At 40.4% G+C, this 23,244-nt stretch overlaps 1 protein-coding gene across 1 annotated transcript; it reads right to left on the bottom strand.

Moving 5' to 3' along the window:
* Positions 1 to 2,440: 2,440 nt before the first annotated feature.
* Positions 2,441 to 22,205, bottom strand: CTSO (cathepsin O). Its single transcript, XM_030564413.1, has 8 exons — positions 21,808 to 22,205; positions 16,419 to 16,527; positions 14,115 to 14,248; positions 10,350 to 10,517; positions 9,223 to 9,344; positions 7,652 to 7,815; positions 7,034 to 7,126; positions 2,441 to 4,418 (listed from the first exon to the last, which is right to left on the bottom strand). The coding sequence occupies exons 1-8, from the start codon at positions 21,988 to 21,990 to the stop codon at positions 4,384 to 4,386; spliced, it is 1,008 nt and encodes a 335-aa protein (XP_030420273.1). The 5' UTR covers positions 21,991 to 22,205; the 3' UTR covers positions 2,441 to 4,383.
* Positions 22,206 to 23,244: the final 1,039 nt, after the last annotated feature.

Genomic DNA, 23,244 nt, shown 5'->3' with positions numbered 1-23,244 from the left:
AGAACCTTCCATGGTGATCCATTTTTAAAGAACTTTGAACTGTTATATGAATTGGTTTTGACCTTTTGTGAGGTCCCTTAAATTTATTAATTATTACAAAGCATGTATATATATTTATGCATGCCAAGCTGTAAGATTTAAAGCATGTGATGAAATTCTGGACACATTAAATAGTGTGGTTTAGAGATTATACGAACTACTAAATTTTCATATTGAGGTATTTTTAAAACATTACAGAAATAAGAAGGCACAGTTTGCTGAAGGAAACAGTATACAGAGATATTAATGACACTTAGCAATACTGGATCAGCTGAATTTCTATGGTTAATGCTAGCGATTCATTTTGCTCAGTATCTTTACAGAAATATTTCTGTTACCAAAAATCACATAGGATTTCTAGTATCAGAGGGGTAGCCGTGTTAGTCTGGATCTGTAAAAGCAGCAAAGAATCCTGTGGCACCTTATAGACTAACAGACGTTTTGGAGCATGAGCTTTCGTGGGTGAATACCCACTTCCTCAGATGCATAGGATTTCTAAAATTTCTTTTAGTTTAAATAATCCAATTTACTTTTCTACATTTATACTTATTTTTGCATTTCTGACAGCTTGGACAATGAAAGTGCACTAATCAGTTTTTCTTTTGTTTAGTTCATTTCTCATCAATTTCAGGTTTTCATGAACTAGAAAATGCTTTAGGATGATGATGATTTACTTTTAAAATATGCCCCTGTTGGGCATTTTTATTGTACTGAGATTTTTATACAGCTAAATTTTAGAAAGTCTAAATATTGAGCCAAACTGGACCTGACAGTGTCCCTAAGTAATTTATATGAAAAGAGAAAAATCTTTATTCTTATGTCATAATAAAAATGTGTAATAATGCATAACTGTAAAAGAGTAACAAAATAAATACGATATTCTGTTAAATTCTTGTTATATTTATATATTTATCTTTGTCTCATACTTCATTTTTTCACTTAAAATAAATGGCTGTTAAAAACGTAAAGCTCTTTTTTCTTATTTTTTTTAATTTTAAAAGGAATTTAGTAGTATAAATTAGTTCCAGAATGAAGGCATTAGAAAGAGAAGTCCTTTTTATTTATCCAAAGTACTGTATGGCAAGAGTAGCAGTAATACAAAGTTCCATTGTACCATTCTGCCAATTTGCCTCAGATCAGGACTAAAACACATTACCTTGTAGGGTGTGAAGACAGTATGTATTCCTGTCCATTAAATCTTTGCATTTCAACAAGTGAAGATTTTAATACTTTTCATGCTTGTTCACTGAGAAATAGACAGACTATCAATAGCAGCCAGATGGCAACAACTTTTAAACATAAGACAACAAACAAAAATTCATTATTGCTCTTACTGAACCTCAGATGGAACCTGTACTGATGCTATTCTTCCAATAAGTAATAAATGCTACTGCTTAATTGTCCTGACCAGTCTTTTTCATATCCAAGGAAAACTTCTCTTAAAGCAAAGGGGCTTAATTAAAAAGCACAACAAATCCTGCATCTTGGCAGGGGGTTAGACTAGATGACCCTTGCGGTCCCTTCTAACCTCTGGTTCTATAATTCTATGAAATAGAAAAGTGTTCCAAATGGAGGCATTGTACTCAGCCTCCTTTGCGTTTTAGTTTCTAAAGTCTGCCTTTCAGAAACTGGATGCTATAGTAACTGTCTGTAGTTAGAACTCTTTTTGGCAGCTCCACTGAGTGGCTTTACCTCACTGGTTTACAAAAGTGAAGTTGCAACCTCGCTCTTGCTAGCCTAGACACTTGTATTGCTACTAACTCAATGTTGCTAGCAGAATAAGTTACCAGCGAGACAATTTAAAGTAACAGTACTTTTGAACTCAGGAATTTTCCTTCCTATATTTTGATAATCCAAGATCTGATTAATAGATTCCAAGGCCACAACTGACCATTATGATCATCTAATCTTACCTCCTGAATAACACAGGCCACAGAAAAGCATCCAATATTGATTTTTAAATGGTCAGAGAGAGATAATCCCCCATGATAAGTAGTTCAAATGAATAATTACTCATTGTTAAAAAATTATGTCATTTCCTGTCAGAATTTGCCTAGCTTCAATGTCTAGGCATTGGATCATGTGATATCTTTCTCTGCTAGGTTGAAGAGCCCATTATTAAATATTTGTTCCTCTTATAAGTAAAGTTGGTACTTATAGACTCTAATCAAGTCACTCCTTAACCTTTTCTTTGTTAAGCCAGAATGACAAATGGAGCATAGCATCAACACAAACAGTAAATATTGTGAGACACAGGATAACTGGGGAGAGTTAGCAAAATGGTAAGTAAAAAGAAACAGCAGCCACTACTGGAACTTCATAAAGCTTTTCTTATCCCTTTAGCACACTTGGAATATAAGAATAGGATTCAAGTGAATGTTCAAAATTCTTTATTTAGAAAGTATATTGTTAAAACACATATTCAAAATTGTATTTAGGAAACCTGTTCAAATTTAATATAGTGCAAAATACTTGTAAAATCTCTTCACAATTCAACTAACAGTTACAAATGTGTTTTTATAAAAAATGTAAATATTGATTCACAATTATTTCTACACAGCAAAAATTGACTACTATAGACAAGAAGAGCAAAAATTCACAAAAGTTACTAAACAAATAAATGATACTGGAATGCTTTAAAATTCAGAAATGACATTGCTTTCTATTCTTATGTTCTACAGATCAAAAAAGTTCAATGCCTTCATAATCATGTTTGAGATTTCCTCTGACCAGCACATGGAGAAGGACAGAGATAAATAGGTCTTGTATTGAAACTAATGCACCAATCTGTGGCCAGAGGGATGATCTCTGTGACAAGCCAGTTAAAGGTGCTGGTTGGGGAAATACAGAGAGAAAATGAGGTATCTCAGTAGCCCTTCTTTATTCTCCTGCTAATAATTAGCAACAATTGATGATTAGCCCTGAAAAAGGATGGACTGTTAGAAGACAGATATTAATATGCAGAACACAAATTTAGTGACTTATAGGCATCTTTTAGCTATGACAATCATAGTCTGAATTTCCCTTTGGCAGAGTGTAATTAATGGAGGTAGAGAGAGGAGATTGAAGCAGGTGCCACTCCAACACTTTTTAAAGAATGAAATGGCCCATTTGCAACCTTACATGCAAAGAGAGGGTACAGCAGATATGCTTTCATATCTCGGGTTGGTTATTGCAGTTCCCCTAATTGGCTAACTGCTCTCTGAACTAATAGGTAATCAAGTACATTGGAAGACAAGAACTATTAATTCATTCTGAATTCTCCAAAATGCCCTGGTACTTCCCCCCCAAAATCGCCTACCTTGAAGAGCATAAAAAATAGATTTAATAAGACATGAGAGGTGAGGGTCAAAGACACTCAAAGGGAGAGGGTGAGCAGAGATGAAGTTACGTGGTTACACAAGAAGGCATATATAAATTTTGATGGTTCCATCACTATGTGGTGTGCTTTCTTTCCTTCTCCATTCTTCTTTTAGCCTTCACAATACCAGTGAGCTGTTAGGAGAAATGATAATGTGGTTGCAACCTGCTTGTTTAGTATATAATGCAGAGTGGCCTATAAGAAAACTGAAGACAAGAGGCAGAGAAAGCAGAAGAGAGAAAGTCCATGCTATGCAAACAGCACCTGCTGTCAAACAAAGTTACAAGAAAAGCCAATTCAGGCACTTCAGAAAGTGCAGGAGTGATAACAAAAAATTGTCATTTCACATAAGGTTTTTGAAAATGAAAGACAAGAGGAAATGGAAAGACACATCATGTTTCTCCTCATATTAAAGTGCCTTCAGACTGCATCCTGCCATACTGCTAGATTGCTGGATTGAAAACTTTCAGCAAACATTATCCCCTGTCACTTCTTCCCTTGTTCCATTTCATTCTGAACCAACTGTGATGTTAGTGACATTCTAGGACTTGCTGCCAGGATTTGTAAGTGGGCATTATTTGGGACCAAGAAACTTCCAGTGCTCCATGCCTTCCATCTAGCGTTCTCATTTAAAATATTTCAACAGGCATTGCATAAAGCTCAAACTTCCAAACTGACCACCACAGTGCGACTCTTGTTTCATCTTTCTTTCTCAGAACTGAGAGTCAAGTGTATGGTATTCTGCAGAGTTGTCTGTGCAGCCCCAATCAAATTTAGGGTCACAGACTCTGGAAGCTGAAGTATCTTCCTGAATTCTGGATGCACTATATCTGTGATGCCCAGGAGACCAATCCCTAATACTAAAATAGTTCTAAAAAATTTTGAAGTAAAATATCTTCATATTGAATAAGTGTAAATTTACAGAATACCAGTATCTGCCAAATGACTGTCAGCAGGGTGCTTTTTCGTTTGGCCGGTCGGTGTCAAACAAACACAGATGAAACTGTATCTGCTATACCTAGAAGAAGTAAAACACAAACTAGATGTTGAATAAGTATTAAGAACGCATTCATTTCAAACTGAACTTGCTGTCCTGAATAACCAACTGAAACTAAACCCCAAAAGTCCTACTTCATGAGCCAGTATAGGTGAAATGCAAAGAAAAAGGAAACAAAACTAAACTGTTTTGCCTTTTACTCCTTTATATTGTATGAAAACAGCTACAGTTCTGACCTCCCCATACAAAATAAAAGGGTTCTCCTGTATTTTCACATTAAAGCTCTTCGGTTCTTTTCTTTGGGAAATTTAATGCAACTCTGGTGAACTTACAATGTGTTAACACAACTGGATGTTGAAATGTGAGCTGTAGTTTTCCTAGTCTCAGACTCAAAATCCTCTCTCTTTTCCCCTAAGGACTGGAAAAACTGCTTGTAAAGTTTTACCATTCCAGTGTGCTGTCATGTTCTAGGTCCTCCACAGATTACACAGGGCCCATTACAGAGAAATTTGTGTCTCCGGTATAGGATGTTTTCTGGGGCCCCACCCTTCCATTTTACTCCCATTTCATCCCAGTTACAGATATTTGTGGGGGACCCTACTACAATTGTCCATCCTTTCCTACTCTCTTATTAGCACCCCTAAACATCCTCCAGGAAAAAGGTAGTGGACAGATAGGGTGAGTTAAACAGCCCTATGTAGTGAGTGGTAGGCATGCCACGTTTTCACCACCAAAAGCTGCAGGAGAGAAAGTGACTCAGCAATCCTTCCTGAGGATGCCCAGGATGCAGAAAGTCCCCACCCCTGTTCACACTCATTTCAACTCTCTTTGAGTAGCTATACTTCTCCCAAGCTTGCACCAAAGAACAGTCCCTGTATTCTACTTGAGTGCAATTGTGAAAGGCTCTTGTCCGAAATGAGGAGGGTGGGAGACAGAAGGGAAGGCTTCTGCATCCATGTAAGGGCCTGTCACAATCTAGTCCTAAATCAGGAACTAATGTCTAATTCAAAAAAAGAGAAATTATGAACAGAGAAAAACTAAGATTAATAGATTCACAGAATTTCTACTGCTCCCCTCTGGTGAATTTAGGGTACAGGCAATTTGGTTTTGTTTCTTTCTGAGGAAGGTTAAGAGACAACTGGGTTAACGTGAATTAGTGATTTAGTGAGCTTTAATTTTATCGATTGTTCTCTTGGTCACCTCTACAGTTGGCTTGCTTTAGTTATCATGACTCAAATCAACGGTGTTACCAGGTAGCTAGTTCGTACAATAATAAATATTATCAAATTTAAACAGCTAATTAAGGGCCCAATCTTCCTTCCTTGGGTAAGGAATGGTGTCCTTAGCCTCTGTCAGAGGATGGAGATGGATGGCAGGAGAGAGATCACTTGATCCTTGCCTGTTAGGTTCACTCCCTCTGGGGCACCTGGCATTGGACACTGTAGGTAGACAGATACTGGTCTAGATGGACCTTTGGTCTGACTCGGTACGGCCGGTACAGTTCTTATGTTCCAAGTGGGACTGGGTCCTACGGGCCTGATTCGTGTTGCCCTGATCTTTGTGTAATCACATCAGCGCAAAGTGGGTGCAAAATGTTATCCAGTCTGTTTTACTCACTTTGCACTAGTGTAATTGACTACCCAAGGTACTGAGCAATTGTGAATCAGGACCTGTATGTGTGAGATACGGGGTTTTATGGTAGGTAAGTCCAAAAAACTGACACACCTAACCTCAGACAGACTAACAAACCCAACATTGCATTAGATGCTGTTAGGATTCCTGCACAAAAGGTAGACAGAATAACTACTAGCCCAATTACTGTAATCAGATGTGAGACCCTCATTTGGGAATAAGGGTCTGATCTCGTGAGCTGCTGATGAGACTTCATCCCCTCACAGAATCAGATCCTAAACAAAGTTCAAAATAAAAATGGCAGATGGTCTTTGTCAGGAGACTTGGTGAAAGGTAATTTAAGGACTATTCGTGCAGGAGAACCTACAGGCAAGAACCCTGTATCCTTTGCAGAATCACTAGGCTGCACACAGGTATAAGAGTCCATGTTTGCAGATTTGCTTGCAGGACTGAATCCTTGCATAATAAGGTTCCCTGTGCCCATGTAATTTAACTAAACTAACATGTACTTTAACTTGTTATGCCTTAGAGTTTTAAATTTTCAAAGTGCTTTATGAATATTAACTAATCATTTAAATGTATGAATTAGCTCCACTAGCAAAGATTCAGAGGGGTAGCCGTGTTAGTCTGTATCCACAAAAACAACGAGGAGTCTGGTGGCACTTTAAACCTAACAGATTTATTCGGGTATAAGCTTTTGTGGTTAAAAACCCCACATCTTCAGATGCATTTTTTTTACCCACAAAAGCTTATGCCCGAATAAATCTGTTAGTCTTTAAGGTGCCTCCAAACTCCTCATTGTTTTTAGCAAAGATTTTCTTTTATTTATGTGTTGTTTTTCACCTGCACTCATCTCGTCCTCTTTTTATAAATAAAGTGATTTTGTATTTTTACAATCTGAACTTCTAGCTGAAGTGTTTTCCAGCTCCTTTCACTTATATGGAAAAATATAGTCCAGCACGTGCCTTTACTGTTCAAGCCAAAAGTTTGTTTGTTTGACTTACCACAGACATTACTACCTATTTTAATATGGGCATAACCATTTATTCCCCATGTGCGCCCCCACGAGTTGCGTACAATCCAGTAAGGGATGCTACCTGTAAAAGGAGAGATTTTTTTCATTAATAATTAAAGAAAATAGCAAATTTGGGAAACCTGATAAAACTCTTAATGCATTGTCTAATTTATCAGTCATTATAATGTTTCACAGTTTATGCTGACTTGATGTAATGCTAGTGGAATCTACTATTAACAGTACAGCCAACAAGCAGGTGTCATGCTGCTGCTGATACAGCATAGCCTCATTCTTGAGGAACTAACATTGAAACACTATACTTACATCATATACTAGATTGACAGAATTTGTGCTAACTTGTATTCTTATTGCTATGTTGTCAAGAGGGCTCTGCAAGGGTGCATTGGGGGTCTGTCTGCATGGATCACATTGCAAGTACAGAGCCTAGATGGGCTCAACATTTAACTGTTTTTTGTTTAAGATAGATAGCTTAAATATACTAGTTTCTAACCACCTTTTTTTTTTTTTAATAAAAGCCAACATTATTCAGTGAAGCAGAATAAATATAAAATCCACAGTTTTGTGACTCTAGCTAATGACATTTTACCTGTTCTATCAAAACCGGTAATGAGAACAGCATGATTTGCTTTTCCGCTGGAGCAGTGATACTGTATGATCCCACCCAGATAATCCTGCCAGCTAACTGCATCTACTGTCACTGCCAAAGGTCCACAGTTAACAAGCTTCTTCATCATTTTGTCTTCCTGGCCACTACGAAAAAGATAAGAGTCATAATCCAAAACTGTTAAACTTTAATGTGTCAAAACAATCTCCAAGTCACTCAGCTGATTCTGTCCAATTTAATATTCAAATAACCGAGCTGCTTCCCGTGAAAGTTAAACTTCACAGGTTTATACGTCAAGACGAAAACAGGATAAGGTAAGTGATACAAAGCAAAGAATTTGCCTGTATTAAAGAAATGATAATTAAGTAGATTTTGGGTACAATTGCAGGGGAACAGCAGGTACTATATAGCTGTGATTGTGACCAAAGCTGTATTAGAATATGTATTAAACATTACATTTTAGCTAACAAAATGAGCAATTCTAATGAAATATAACTAAATGGGTTACTGTAAAAGAGTATGTTGTACAATGAATGTGTTGGTAACATTACTGGCCAATCATTAATAGGAATTTCTAAATTAGTTTGTCCACTTACACTTTTCTATGGTTATTTTAAATGTACTGCTCTCAGAACGAAATCAGTTAAATCAAGTGATTAACACTCTCTCACAATTTTTTTTACTGGAGTTATGCAATGGCCCTAAAATATTCTCAGCCACTCTAAGTATGTTTAATTTGGTTATTATCAAAATTATTCAGTAATAAAGCTATGGAATTACTTATTTTTAGCTATTTGTGTCTGGTTGTCACCCTCCGACTACTGGAATGATTTTTCACATGGTGTTTTTGAAAGCAAATTGTATTGTCCTAACAATTAAAAAAATTAGAAAGTCAACTTAATGCAAAATTAAAAAGAAAACAAGTTGTCTTTACCAATTTCAGTCAATGGCAGCGTTTGCTCAAGTCACAAGCTGGAAAGTGAGGGATGTTTGCAGTGGAAAGGAATGCAAATAGATATAGACTGAAGTAATCAAACACTTACTGATTATTTTTTGTTCGTCGAAGTTTGATGACAGCAGTAGGATCTGTTGTTCATGAGGTATAGGTGACTTAACATTCAAAAAGTATACGCATAAAATTGAAACCAAAGAGAGAGTGCACTATGACTTTTTAGTAGCTGAAAATGATTTTTACTCTGATTCAGACCTGAAGAAGAGCTCTGTGTAACTCAAACACTTCTCTCTCTCATCAAAGAAATTGGTCCAGTAACAGGTATTACCTCACCCACCTTGTCTCTCTAATATCCTGGAACCGACATGGCTGCAACAACTGCATTCTATTCTTACTGTGATTTAAAGAATCGGACCACAAATGCCCAAATGAATATGATTTTATATATAGTGGCAGGATTAACATATAGCTGCATGATTGACTAATATCATCAGTAAAAATAACCTTTGGCTACCCAGTGCAGTGAAGGCTCTGACTTCACTTCATAGCCCATGGACACAGGAAAAAGGTACAGCAAATAAAAAGAATCAATAGTGGTTACCTGAAGTCATACGCAGTATAATCTGTGATTGAAACTCCAATATCAGAGGACTGGAAATAATGGCACAGTCCTGTTTGAGCTTTAAAAGCATATTCAGAATCTTTCACCAATTTTACTTGTGTCTGCAAGAAGATATATTAATGAATGTTTGGTGCTAAAGCCAAAAAGGGTATAAAAGCTGGTGTCTTGAGTAATCTCCTGGCATTGCAGAATTGCAAGTGGTGTGGAGCCTGTACATTCATGCATACTAACCCCCGATAGAAGTTTTAAGAACCACTGACCCCTCATAAGTACCTCTGTAAAATATTGTATTTACAAACAATTCATCTTATATGGCCAAAACCTCAAATCGGCATCTATCTGAACAGCTGGGGCTGAGCTGGCCAGGGAGAACTCATAGAGGAATCCTTCCTCTCCAGCCACAGTGCTGCTGTGGACCTTCTATACAGGCTACTTCCACCTACTTGCTAATGAAACACCATCTGCACGCCTTGCATACCTTTGGTGGAGGGCAGAGGGTCTATGCAGCAATGTCTCTTCCCATTTCAGCTTCTTGAGCTGACATGCAAGGAACCCATGCAGAATGGGGATGCACACTCCATATAATGAAAAATTTAATTTCTCTTCTGGAGCTGTTACTATCCTGGCTCACATCCACCTTATTCTTCAGGATGAGAGAGCTCTTTAAATAGAATAGTTAGGCACGTAAATCTATATTATGACAGTTAAATAAATGGCTTATTTTACAGTGGCGGGGAGTGCCTGCCCCTTCTGTTTGTCTGAATGGAAGCTTAGGTTCTTAACATCACTGAAAATCAGACCCTAAAATTCATGGTGAACTGAAATGAAGACATTATTGAATTCCAGAGGCTGATTTGCTCACAGTGCATCCCTGGGGGCTGATTTGTTGCATTCATAAGCAATGCATTTAAATCTTCCAACTTATACACAGCTTCAAACTTTGGTTACTCTGGATTCCATGTGGAACTAACTAGGTTCCAATAAGTTAGACATGCTGTAATCCATGCACATTTTGTGCTACCTGCTGTTTTTTGTTTGTTTTTTTAAAATACATTAGTATAGAAAATCTACAAGGAACAGTTTAAGATTTATGAAAAGACTCAGACCTGATTCAGCCAGCTGAGAGCACTAACAGTAGAGCCACCATGGCAGCCGTAATTGTTGTATGAACAGTCAATGACCTGCTGTACACTGAGTTCTTCCAGAATTTTCATTTTGATTGCATAGGCAGATTCTATTCCACCCACAACGCTGAAAGCCCAGCAGCCTCCACACTGGGGAGAGGAAAATCCAATATTTGTCATTGAATAGTTTTCTGCCTATAACTGCTAAACAAAACAAAAAAAGAAAAGGAAGTAGTTTAAATATAGTATGTTTCTTCTTATTGTTTTAATTACTGAAGCATCAGCCAAAAATCACCGTAAACAGTGTCTTCTTGTATCCAATATCATGTTTTAAAATTAACTTTGCCTTTTTACTATTTGTTCTAGAACTGTGAATTTTCTTCTCCATGATTTAGCATTCCTAATTTCCTATTCTAAGAACTCTTTCTATACTCCTCCCCAATTTGTCTTTACTAACACTAAAATAATCTCTTCAGTATACAGAACCTAAACCGCTCTCTGTCCTATGAATAATATTCTCCTAATCTGGGTTTTGACTCTTTTGTTACACTGGAACTTTTTTTATTTTAACCAAATAATTTTCTTTGGTTTAGAACTAGATGGAATTTTTTTTAAATTAATAATATGATGGAATTAATAAGGATGTATCTAGTCTATTTTCAACAGTTATGTTTAAATAATTCTTGTTACAGAAAGTTGCTATGTCTAGTTTATATTTTGAAAAGCAACAACTAGGTGAAAAAATGAAAGGACAATGTATAAAGTGTGAGGCACAAGGCATAAGTGATCTGAGGAGCATGATTTAGGGTATGTCTGCATCACAATAAAACACTCATGGCTGGTCCAGATCAGCTGACTCAGGCTCACAGGACTCGGGGACTCTAAAATTGCAGCATAGACGTCCAGGCTTGGACTGGAGCCTGGGCTGTGAGGCCCTCCCCAAGCATGGATTCCCAGAGCCCACACTCCAGCCCAAGGCCAGACATCTACGTTGCAATTTTATAGCCCCACAGCCTGAGGCCCACAAGCCTGAGTCAGCTGACCTGGGTCAGCCACGGGTGTTTTATTGCGGGGCAGACATACCCATAGGGTCTATTATACTATGAAGAGTCAAAAGAGAATAATACTGGGCCAGATTCTCAGCTTTAATGCAGCAGTGAATGAGGGGCATCAGAGAGTGAATAATGACTCCCTGATTCTCCTCCTGGTCTTCGATGCAGGTTAGTCCTGCCCAGTGTTTGCTTCAGCCAGCTACAGTCCCCAAGGGACTATAACCAGCTGGAGATAGCTGGAGCCAACTTTGCTCTGGCTACCCTTTTGCCCTGCCACTGGTATGTCCCTGCCTGCTCCCAGCAGTCTACCTGTAAGGTTTATGGAAAGGGAGGCACTGGAGTTGAATTCTACATCCATTGGAGACTTCCCCACACTGAGGGAATTCCCAGCAGAGGGTCTGTGGTCAACGGCTGCTCCCTTTTGAGCCACTAATAGATACAAATAACAAGGCTGAGTAGTAAATCTGTCTCATTCTGTTTAGAAAAATACAAAGGCTTGAGCATGTAAATCTGGGGATGTAAATAGTTTTAAGCAATCAGACTGGAGATTTAAAAACCATAGCTGTATCAAGTCATACTTTTATATAACTCTATAGCTTGTAGACATTTTAACTGACCTCTACACAGGTAAAGACACTCAAATATAATGTATATGGGAATAATTCCTTTCCTTATACTGGTGTGTAGCGGGATGGCTACTCACTCCTGCCCTGAGGGGTTTAAAAGCAGCCCTGGAGAGGGCTGCTGCTCTAAAAGCTGCGCTGATTGGAGAAGCAGCCACAGCTGGGCCATACCTCAATCAGGCCATAGCTGGCCTGTATAAAAAGGCTGGGAGCCAGGTGCTCAATAGTCTTCCTCTGTCTGTAGAGGCAGAAGGGCCTGGCTGCAGGGAGCTAGAGACAGGGTACCAGAGGAGCGGAGCGGAGCTGGGGAGCTCCAGCCTGGCCTAGCATAAGGGCAACAGGTACTGGAGGTTGCAGAGGGTAGCCCAGGGGTAGGCAAAGACAGCAGGTCCAAACCCAGCCTTGCCAGTGATGAGTAGGCTGATACTGCAGTCTGCCCCAGGGCATGGGGGCTAGATGATGACTGGCAGTAGCCTTATACTGAGGTGAGGTGGGGATAGTGGGTGGGGGTTTCCTGGGGAGGGGAGACCCTGAGAGAAAGGGGTTACTGCCAGGGGGCAGCACTCCAGCTAATAGGGCACTGGAGTCCAGAGAAGGATGGCGTTGAGGGGCAAGTGGCAGTGGATCACTGACCTGCAGAGGGTGCTCTGGGCTGGAAATTGCACTAATTCCCTGAGAGACCAGCAGAAGGCGCTGCAGGGGTGAATCTGCATGCTTATATGGTGTAATTTAAAAATCAGTACATATGCAAAATATATATTATATATGGTATTTTTGTTCTGATCATACATTAAAAAGTAACATATGTTGCCTATAATCAAAGGACTTTAGAAGTCCTTTACATATTCCAAGAAACTTCATTATGCTGTAAAATCTAGCTAATTAGAGCTTTGTCTTATTAATACTTTTACATGAGTTGGATTTCCTCTTTTAATGAATTTACACATTTATTGGGTCTATGTTGTTGTTTTTTTTCACACAAGCCCTCCCATATATTTGTAAAAACAAAACTGTTTAAATCTCAAGAGGCTTTCCTGTTGCATGTCAGCACTGAATGCAAAAAACTGCTCTTGAGTCAGTAACTCAGACAGTGGCAGAGCGGATCTCAGTATCAGAATTTGGGACAAAATATTGACATTTTTTGACAGAACAGAATGTTCTGAAATATTTGGATTCAAAAGCATTTACATGTTTTATTTTGATACTTTCATTGAAACAAAACACTTCCAAATCAGAACATTTCATTTCAGTTTTTCACAGCAAATCAAAACGTTTCATTTTAATTGAGTTCAACACTAAGCTGTGTCCATCTGAGCTACAGGAGCACGTTAGGGTGCCTCATGACCCATATGCTCTCTGTGGGATGGACCCCTTGGTCATGTTTTGATTTAGGATGACCAACTTGAAACAAAATATTTCCTTTAGCTTTTCTCAAAGAACAATAAAAAAATGTTGGCAACATTAACATTTTCTCCACAGAAAATTTTGATTTTGCAGAAGCTACAAAAAAAAAGTTTCCAACTAGCTCTAATATGGAGATACATGGTAGTCACCTCATTTAATGCAATTAAGGCAGTTCCAAATATTTTATTGTCATTGTTTTGGGAAATGATCCCTGTCCATCTGTATATCCCCTTCTGATCACCATGATCACAGTACCCTTTTTAAATGACATTTTAAGCTTAAAATTCATCTAAAAGGATCCTAAAATGTACATAAAAATAACAGCCATCTCTGAGGATGAATACACAGATTTTTAGCAGAGCACGGCAACATTGCTGTACAGCAAATAAACAGACACTACGTTTGAGTTTTAGGTGGGCAAAATATAATCTCTATTTGAATTTGAACAGGACCCTTAGATTAAGCCCCTTTACAGTCAATGCCACTCTACAAATTAATCAGCCAATAATGTATGCTGAGATGCATCATTTGCTATGTAGATCTCCTTTTCAAGCCTGAGCATGCTACCAGGAACAGTCCAGGTAGGAGAAATTTATTAATCCCCAGTCTATAATATGTGCAACAATAAAATACTGAATGTTAAGAAGAAAAGAAAATCCAGAGCTTACTGTCTGCTGATTTCTCACTTGGGTGACAACGTTCTTGTCCCTCCAGTCAAACTTTGCTGGTAATGGTGTTTCTTTTCTATTCAGCACTTCTGTGTATCTGGGAACGCTGTAAGGTCTGCTTTTTAAATAAATAGCTAAACAGAGACAAACACAAGCTATTACAGTTTATAACATTACAGAAAGAACACTAGAAAGTTATTAAAATCTAATTGTGAGCTGTAGTTTTGAGTACCATACCACATTATAAATTCTTTTCAAATATATAAAGATAAAATTCAAGTAATCCAAAACATCACTATATTCTAGATCAGGGATTGGCAACCTTTGGCACATAGCCTGCTAGGGTAAGCACCCTGGCGGGCTAGGCAGGTTTGTTTACCTGCCGTGTCCGCAGGTTCGGCCGATCGCAGCTCCCACTGGCTGCAGTTCGCTGCTCCAGGCCAATGGGATGTATGTGGGCCGAGGAATGTACTGACCACCTCTTCCTGCCACCCCATTGGCCGGAGTGGCAAACTACGGCCAGTGGGAGCCGTGATCAGCTGAACCTGCAGATGCGGCAGGTAAACAAACCAGCCCAGCCCGCCAGGGAGCTTACTCTGGCAGGCCGCATGCCAAAGGTTGCCAATCCCTGTTCCAGATCTATTTTAAAATGTTCTGTATTTCTAGCAAGGGGGATATCTCTGGAATTTGAGTGTGGGCCTCTCTATTAGGGGGTTCCATTAGAGCTGGTAAAAAAAAAAAAAAGGTCAAACTGATTTTTGGAAAACAACCTGAATTTAAATTTTTCATAAAATTTTGTTGTTTTTCATTTTGGTGGAAAAAATTCCATTCATTCTTAATTTTCCCTTTGCTCCCTCCTTCCCCACCCCCACTGGAAAAAGGAGGGAGGGAATAAAAACAATGAATAAGCACTAAAACCAAATGACTGTCAAATGAAAATTTTCATTAAAATGTTCATTGCAATTGAAACCTCATTTTTCAGCAAAAATATTTTTGATCTGTTCTAGATCTTACTAGCCTGTGCCAGTGTCTATTTCACTCATTTCAGTCTAGGCTATCATTTTTCCTTCCAAAAAGCTGATGGATTGAAAAAACAGCCCACGAATTTCAGTAAACCCACCACGATTTTGGCCACCACAAATATCTAATTGCAAACAAGTACAGCTGTAGCATGGCAACGTTTTTCCAGTTTAGATGATGCCCAGTTTTCAGGTGCATAAAGTGATGACGAATAGCTTCATAAGGGAAGGATTTAACCCCAAAAGTGTATAACATATATACATTTATGATTGCAATAGGCAAAATCCTTAAGCCACACATTTATCCAGGCCTAGTGGAGAGGGATTGCTGGATGACATTTGATAAACCACCTTGCCTCTCTGCCTCAGTTTACCCATTTGAAAAATGGGGATAATGACAGCTAATGATGAAAAGTACTGTAGAAGAGCTAGGCATTATTATTGTGCTATAAAGAGGTAACAGTCAAGACATTTTAAGATTTAGGGCAAAAGGTTGTGTTTTTTTTTACAAAATCACAGGCATTAATTTTACTTGTTTTTTGCATCAATTTTGTAAAATTGTTTCTTTGTATGTCTGTACATAAAACCATAGTCTATAACCTTCCACTTGACATAGTTTTATTTGTGTGGTGGTGCTTGACAGATTTGGTGGATTGGCAATAGACCTTTCATCCAAACCTCTTTCACGGACTGGCAATTCCATTGTGTCACCACTGTGGTCAGATACAAAGCCCACTGATGTCAGTGGTGGTCTCTCTCTTTACTTTAGTGAGCTTTAGATCAGGCACTAAATTGGAAAGGCAGTCCTACAAAGCCTAAAAATGATTTAACACAGCTAGACCAACATACATAGCAAACGTGTGTTTCTTTAAGGACCATCACAATGCAGAAGTATTTTCAATCAGTCTTTTAGAAGAACCTAAATGTGTTCTCACTCAGCATAAAATCAGTTCAGCACAATTCTTTTAATACTTTGTGTGTAACAGATCAACCTTTCAACTTGATAGCTGTAGCTAAAGGACCTTCTTAACACCAACAGAAACAGACAACAGTCTGGTTTCTGAATCAGGTTCAAGTTCTGTGACAATCCAACCTTGTAAACCCAAGCAAGTGTGAAGAGCACTGCTGTAGCATTTAGACATACTTACAAGCAGAGACTTTAATCAGTACTAAAGATAGTTAACTGTTTGCTAATTTGAAACAATTCAATATGACACAAGAAGAGGGGCAAAATTACAGAGCAAAATAATAAAAATATGAGATTAGCAGCATGCTAGTTCTTTACCTTTAAAATCTTCAGGAAAAAAGTGAGAAAACTGATTTATTCCATAGAAAGCAGTCGTATTGTCATCTGATGATAAAGAATTCAAACTCCTAATTCTTTTAATACTTTCCTAGAAAAGAAAATTACAAATTCTTGAATTTCTATTCCTTTAAGAAATGTAACCATCTTTGCAGGGCTTGCAGAGTTTGCTCAACATCTACATGTCTGAGTACTAAGCATATTAACCATGGTGAAAACCACCAGTGCTTGCAGTATTTAGGGACAAAACAACATTGCGTTATCTTTATGTGTTGTATTTAGTTGTAACATTCTCTATCAACTTTCTGTGTTTTAAACTGTCTCTTTCTTTTGTTGCAGCTTCTTTTCATTCTTGGCTTCACTTTACCTTTTCTTTCTTCTATAGAGCACAGTATCTTTTTCTCTGCTGCCTTTGGTATCTCATTTGTTCTTTTCCTTCTCTCTTCCTAAAACCCTTACATCTCTTTTCTTTCTCTACATAACATACCACTTTCTCTTTTATTCTCTCCTCCCATATATTTTTTTCTCTTCTTCCACTATGCCCTCCCTCCCTAAGTATAGGTTCACAAATAGAAATTTAGAATACTTTGCAAACTTTATTTTGGGTCAAGCAAATATTGCCATTTTGAGAAACAGAAGATCTAAGTTATCTGGTACTGGGGTTGCTGATGTTCTTTGTTTTGTTTGTTTATGTTTAGTGGTTGTATGCCTTTGTTTGGCATTTAGATATTATACTCTATACATGATTTGGCTCAATTTATTCAGCTGTGGGCTATTGGAAATGCATTTTCTAATATTATGGATGGGCAATTGTTTTTGAAGTTGTAATTTTTTTCTTGTTTCTAACACATTTTATGTACCGATTGTGTGTGTATGTATATGTGTATGAGAGAAATACAATCTTCTTTCTTCTAACTTATCCCATCAGTTCCTCATCTCTCCCCTGCCCACTCCCACTTACACATCCAACCAACAGATTCATTCACACAATGGACTAGAAAAGTTTAACACAAACCAAATAGCCAGAGAACAAAACCTAAAAGGGACAAAGGCTAACATGAAGGAAGCCCCTCTGTCTAAGTGAGAAGCCACTCTCTGCCAACCTGAGAGTCTTACCAGCGTGTGGAATCTAATCTGTAGATTGGCAGGAAAATACTGTCAAGTATCAGAGGGGTAGCCATGTTAGTCTGGATCTGTAAAGCAGCAAAGAATTCTGTGGCACCTTATAGACTAACAGACGTTTTGGAGCATGAGCTTTCGTGGGTGAATACCCACTTCCTCAGATGCAGGAAAATACTGCATCACTTTGTACTCGGTTCACATTTGGGAGGTTTTCTATGCAACCACATGGTTGGAAACTTAATTTGTATTTAAAACTAGAGATTTAAGGTACCAGAGAAGCTGATGAAAATTACACAGGAAAGCTCTCTACTTGGGCAAGTCAATATTTCAAACTCTGTTGATCTGTTTATTATTTATTAAGCATTCAAAGGGAGCATATTCACATTCAGGACCCATTTATCACTACAATGCCTGTTCTGAAGAGTTTATGGTGTAGAAGACAAAAGAGAGCTGGAGAACCAGTGGAAGGTTCAATCTTCTTCAAAATATTTTTCATTGTTTTTTCTATTGTGGACTTGCAAAAGAAGCAGATCTTCACAAGAATTTTTAAATCTAAAATCATGCCTTTTTCCCTTCTAGAAGTAAGGTTCTATTTTCATAGTATCTTGCAGAAGCAGCATATCTTACAAGCAAATTTTTGAGCACTTATGGTCAAACATAAGGGTTGTGGGCAAAAAAAAGGTCAAAAAAAGAGTCATGGGCAAAGTAGGGCCTATGGAGCCTAAAGCAGATTTATATACTAATACAAAATGGACTGCAGATATTTGCTCTGGTAGGTCTGGGTTCCTAAAACTGCTGCCCAAGGAGCTTCTGATAGTCTACAGAAGTAAACAATGCACAAGAGGATGTTATAAGGGGAAGCTGGCCACGAAAGGACAAAATAGTCTTCAAACTGAAAAAGCTGAACAAGAACTGCTGCATCTGATGACAAACATTCATGTCATCTCTGGTACTTGTAAAAGCAGCAAAGAGTCCTGTGGCACCTTATAGACTAACAGACGTATTGGAGCATGAGCTTTCGTGGGTGAATACCCACTTCCTCAGATGCATCAAAAGCTCATGCTCCAATACATCTGTTAGTCTATAAGGTGCCACAGAACTCTTTGCTGCTTTTACAGATCTGGACTAACACGGCTACCCCTTTGATATCTCTGATACTTGCTCACTGATTAACTTTTGAGTATCCAGGCAGCTGACTTGGCTACTTATTTGAAAGAATATCAAATTGGAATGGCAGATCATTTCTATTTTTAAAAGTGATCTACCAGCCACTGTGATTTATGGATATATGGTACGTTGAAATACCTCAAATCAAAATACTCAACAGTTTGAAGATGCATCAGAATATAAAGTGGTAATTCTGCACCATAGAATATTGTGAAAAGCATTGATGCTGAAAAATCCAGTAGTTACTGCTCAACTGTATGTAACATTACAAAATTATTTAAAAATATTGGAGTGCATCAGTCCACATTAAATAAATGCAAGGAACATGTAATTGTTATACATTTTATATCCTATTTCCTAGATTCTGAGGAAGAAAAAAGCATGCTACGAGATGCTCACTACAGCTGCCCCAAGGAACCAGGAAGAGGGCTCCTTGACCACTACATACATTTGAAGGGAACTAAGGGCCAGACTTTAGAAGTATCTAGATGCCTAAATAATTTGAAAAATCTGCCCCAAATGATCAGGAAATATTTTCATCAAAGTATCTCCTTATAAACTAAAACTTAGTAAAACAATCTGACTTGTTTCACCTTGTATTACAGCCACAAATTTTAGGACAAAAGCTTAAAAATTTGAGATTCTGCCTCGTGTGTGTGTGTATACACAAGATCCCATGGCACCACTCTCCACAAGAACAAGGATTTTCCTTTTCCCTGTTTGCATAGTGCTGCTCTCCAAACCAACAAAATGAACAGCCTCAAAGAGGTCAACTCCCCCTCCAAGCCACACTTCTGGTCAGCAGAGCCCCTGGAGTTGGAGAGATCCTCTTATAGAAGAGGTGTTGCCAACATTACACTGTCTGTGAGAGGCCCTCATCTTTGGCACTTCTTCCATCCCTCCACCCCAAATCTGTTGACATTCAGCTCATGCTGCAAAGTGCAACTTTTTTACCCAGACTTTTAGAAAGGGAGGGGTTTTGAAAAGGGATTGCATATACGATATGAGAGTGTTTTGGGCTAATTTGGGTAATATTTAATTTGCTCTTTCTAGTTGGTCATTTTGGGGTTTTGCAGAAGCTGCTAGCCATTTTTTACATTTGTATTTTTTAAAATACTAGTTTGCAAAGTCCTTTAGGATGAAAGGCACCTATGTACATTACTAAAGGAAAACAGCACTATTATCTGAAAATATGAGGCAGGAAATGGGCAACAGGGGATGGATCATTTCATAATGACATGTTCTGCTCATTCCCTCTGAGGCACCTGGTATTGGCCACTGTTGGAAAACGGAATACTGGGCTAAATGGACCTTTGGTCTGACCCAGCATGGCCATTTCTTATGTGGCCTCTATGAGTCAAGGGTTTCAAGACAATGAGAGGGGAGCTGGCAGAGTTCAAGTATACAGAACTTAGTCCCACAACCTTACACACTGACAGGAGTCTGCTCTGCATCAAATCTGGAAACTAGAAGTGGAGAGTAGAAAATGCCACCATAATCTGACTGATAATTGGGCAAACTCATAGGGTTTTGTTGGACCAATGCTGACACCTTATGGGAGAAATGAAAAGTACAGGTAGTAGTTCGGGGAAATCTTTCCTCCAAACAGAGTCAGGGTTTTGTGGCACAGGAAATCCATTGCTATGCCTCTCCTCTTATTTTGAAGGAAGATTTCAGTTTTCCTTTTCTTTAAAATGTCAATGCAAACTTTAGTACACAAGGGTGAATGAGACCCAAAGTGTTTTCAATCCTCTGACCTAACTATTCTCTCCTTCATGAACTGATCCATTTGTAGTCACTTACAATGTTACAATTCTACCCATTCTCCAGTCATCCATAAAATTCCTGGGGAAAAAACAGGGTAGACAAGACATGATAGGTTCAATTCTCCACTATGTTTTGCCTGGTGTTATCTATTTATATCCATGCAAAGAATGCATGAGCTGTAACCATTCTGATTTGCTGATATTTCACACCCACTTAACACATTTGTAAATCATTACACAAGGTGAAAGATAGTGGAGAATAAGGCATATATTTAACATGAAAAGCCAGGCATCAATTTAAAACAATTTTTTTAATTCTTTCTTTATACATCTGAAAGCAAAAAAAACACAATTCCCTCCTTTTCCATATTACCTTTAAAAGATGTGTGAGGCACATAAGACTTGTCCCCATTTCACCACATACTACATAATCCCCCCCACCACTGATTGAATTTTAAGTACTGTATACTCTTCCCTGGCAGCTATAGAATCAAGACTGGCCAGATATTCACGATGGTGGGGGGAGGAGGAAAGGGGAGTCTGGTTCTTGAAAGAGGCTGACCCTTAACACGTGGGCCTGCGGGATCAGGGGGAATGTTTTAGTAGCAGTTTATGACCATAGAGAGAGTGAGCTTTGGGAGCTGAGGTGGGGAGAGTGCAGTAGGGGGCAGGGTTGGAGGCTGAGCAGCCAAAAGGCAGGGTGAGTGGTGAATATGGAGGCTGAGCAACTGGCAGGCAAGAGATCTGGGTGGCAGGTACAGAGGCTGAGTGGCAGACTGTGGGTAGCGGAGATTGGATGGCTGGCAGGCAGGAGTGCCTGGCTGGAATGGAGGCTTAGTGACCAACCAGCAGGGATGGGTGACCAGAGTGGAGGCTGACCAGTCTGCTGACAGGCAGGAGGGATGGATCATGGATGGCAAGTGTGGAGGCTGAGCAACGGGCAGGATTGGGGGTGGGTATGGGGGGGGGGCTGGCTGGCAGGAAGGGTTGATGGTGAGTATGGAGGCTGAGTTGCAGCCAGGAGGGGGTGGCTGGCACATAGCGGGTCCCCTTCCTGACCAACTCTGGCAAGCAGAGGCAGCGGGTGGGAGGCCCGGGCAGGATAGGGGCCCAGGGCAGGACGGCTGGCTCTGGGGAGGTACATGCGCAGGGTGGGGCGGGGTTGCTGGCAAGGAGGCGCTGGGGGTGGCAGGTGCAGCAGGACGAGGAGGTTGCTTGGGGGAGCTGCAGGCAGAGACGGGGCGAGGGTGCGGCCGGGGAGGCCGGAGCGACCTAACCCCCACGCAGGGGTGAGAACAGGAGCAGTCTGTACCTACCCGCAGGGCGGCCTCCTCCCGCCCATCCCGGTTGCCCCAGCGAGCCCGGGAGAGGCTCAGGGAGCCGGGCAACTCAGTGCGGCCGCCGCTGCTCCCCCGTGGCTGGATCCCCGAGGGCTGCGGGGAGGAGCCGCTCCCGCCGGGGAGCAGGCGGCACAAGAGCCAGAGCCCCAGCAGCTTCATGGAGCTCGGGGCTGCTCGCCGCGCCAGCGGGGGGAGGCTAGTTTCCCTTTCACTTTCCGGGCTCCGGCGACTCCTCCTCCTGTCGCTGCGGTGGCAGTGTGTGGAGCACAGCGCTGGGAGTGCGCTCACTGGGGCCACCCTCTCCGCGCACCCCGGCTTTAGTCTGACTCCGGTAGCTTCAGCAGCCTCCCACTCCCTGCTGTAGGAAGGGACAGCTAACCAGGCCCCAGCACGCCAAGCCTGTGCTTGGGGCTGCGTGCCGCGAGGGGCGCTCTGCCGGCACGTCTGCAGGAGGTCCACCTGAGCCGCGGGACCGGCCACAGGCAGAGCTCCCACGGCGGTGTGCTGCTGTGCTTGGGGCAGCGAGATGTTTAGAGCCGCCCCTGTGCTGCAGCGCTTGATCCAGCCGGGAACTCTTGGGGGGGGGGGGTGACACGTCTCAGAGGGGAGCCCTGTTAGTTTGTATCAGCATAAACAATGAGGAATCCTTGGGGCATCTTAGAGACAGGACTACCCAGAGGATTGAGGGGGTCTGGGGCAAAGCAGGGGAGCTGCAGCGCTTGTACTCAGCCGGTGGCGGGCTGGGTCTTCCACGGCAGTTGGGTGGCTGAAATGCCGCCAAAGACCTGGAGCAACTGAAAGGCCCCATCGCCGAAATGCCGTCCACAGACCCAGATCACCACTGGGCTAGGGCTTACAGGGCCCTTGCAGGGCCTGGGGCAAATTGCCTCACTTGCCCTCCTCCCTCCCCCAGGCAGCCCTGCTTAGACACTAACAAATTTGTTGGGGCATAAGTTTTCGTGGGCTAAAACCCATTTTATCAGATGCCTAGAGTGGAAAATACAGCAGGCAGGTATTACACAGCACATGAAGAGATGGGAGTTGCCTTTCCAAGTGGGGGATCAGTGCTAATGAGCCAATTCTGTTAAGGTGGAAGTAGTATATTCTCAATAGTTGACAAGAAGAGGTGAATGCCAAAGGAGAGAACATCGCTATTGTAGTGCTAATGAGGCCAATTAGCTTCAGCTTGGGGGGCTGTCTGTAAGTGATGGCCCCAACCTGAAGCTAATACTCACCAGCAAATACACACCACACAACAAAAACCCTAACCCAGGAACCAATCCCTGCAACAAACCCCATTGCCAACTCTGAACATCTATTCAAGGGACACCATCATAGGACCTAACCACATCAGCCCCACTATCAGTGGCTCATTCACCTGCACATCTACCAATGTGATATATGCCATCATGT

Source organism: Gopherus evgoodei, chromosome 5, assembly GCF_007399415.2.
Source record: "Gopherus evgoodei ecotype Sinaloan lineage chromosome 5, rGopEvg1_v1.p, whole genome shotgun sequence".
Taxonomy (NCBI): domain Eukaryota; kingdom Metazoa; phylum Chordata; order Testudines; family Testudinidae; genus Gopherus; species Gopherus evgoodei.
This window is presented reverse-complemented; position numbering and strand designations above follow the sequence as displayed.

What these genes read in the sequence shown, in the direction of transcription:
- CTSO (XM_030564413.1), bottom strand. Translation starts at nt 21,990, where the DNA reads ATGAAGCTGCTGGGGCTCTGGCTCTTGTGCCGCCTGCTCCCCGGCGGG. An exon ending in TACCGGTTTTGATAGAACAG is followed by an intron (nt 7,127 to 7,651) that starts GTAAAATGTCAT and finishes CTCCTTTTACAG; the next exon opens with GTAGCATCCCTTACTGGATT. An exon ending in AATAGGTAGTAATGTCTGTG is followed by an intron (nt 4,419 to 7,033) that starts GTAAGTCAAACA and finishes TACTTCTTCTAG; the next exon opens with GTATAGCAGATACAGTTTCA.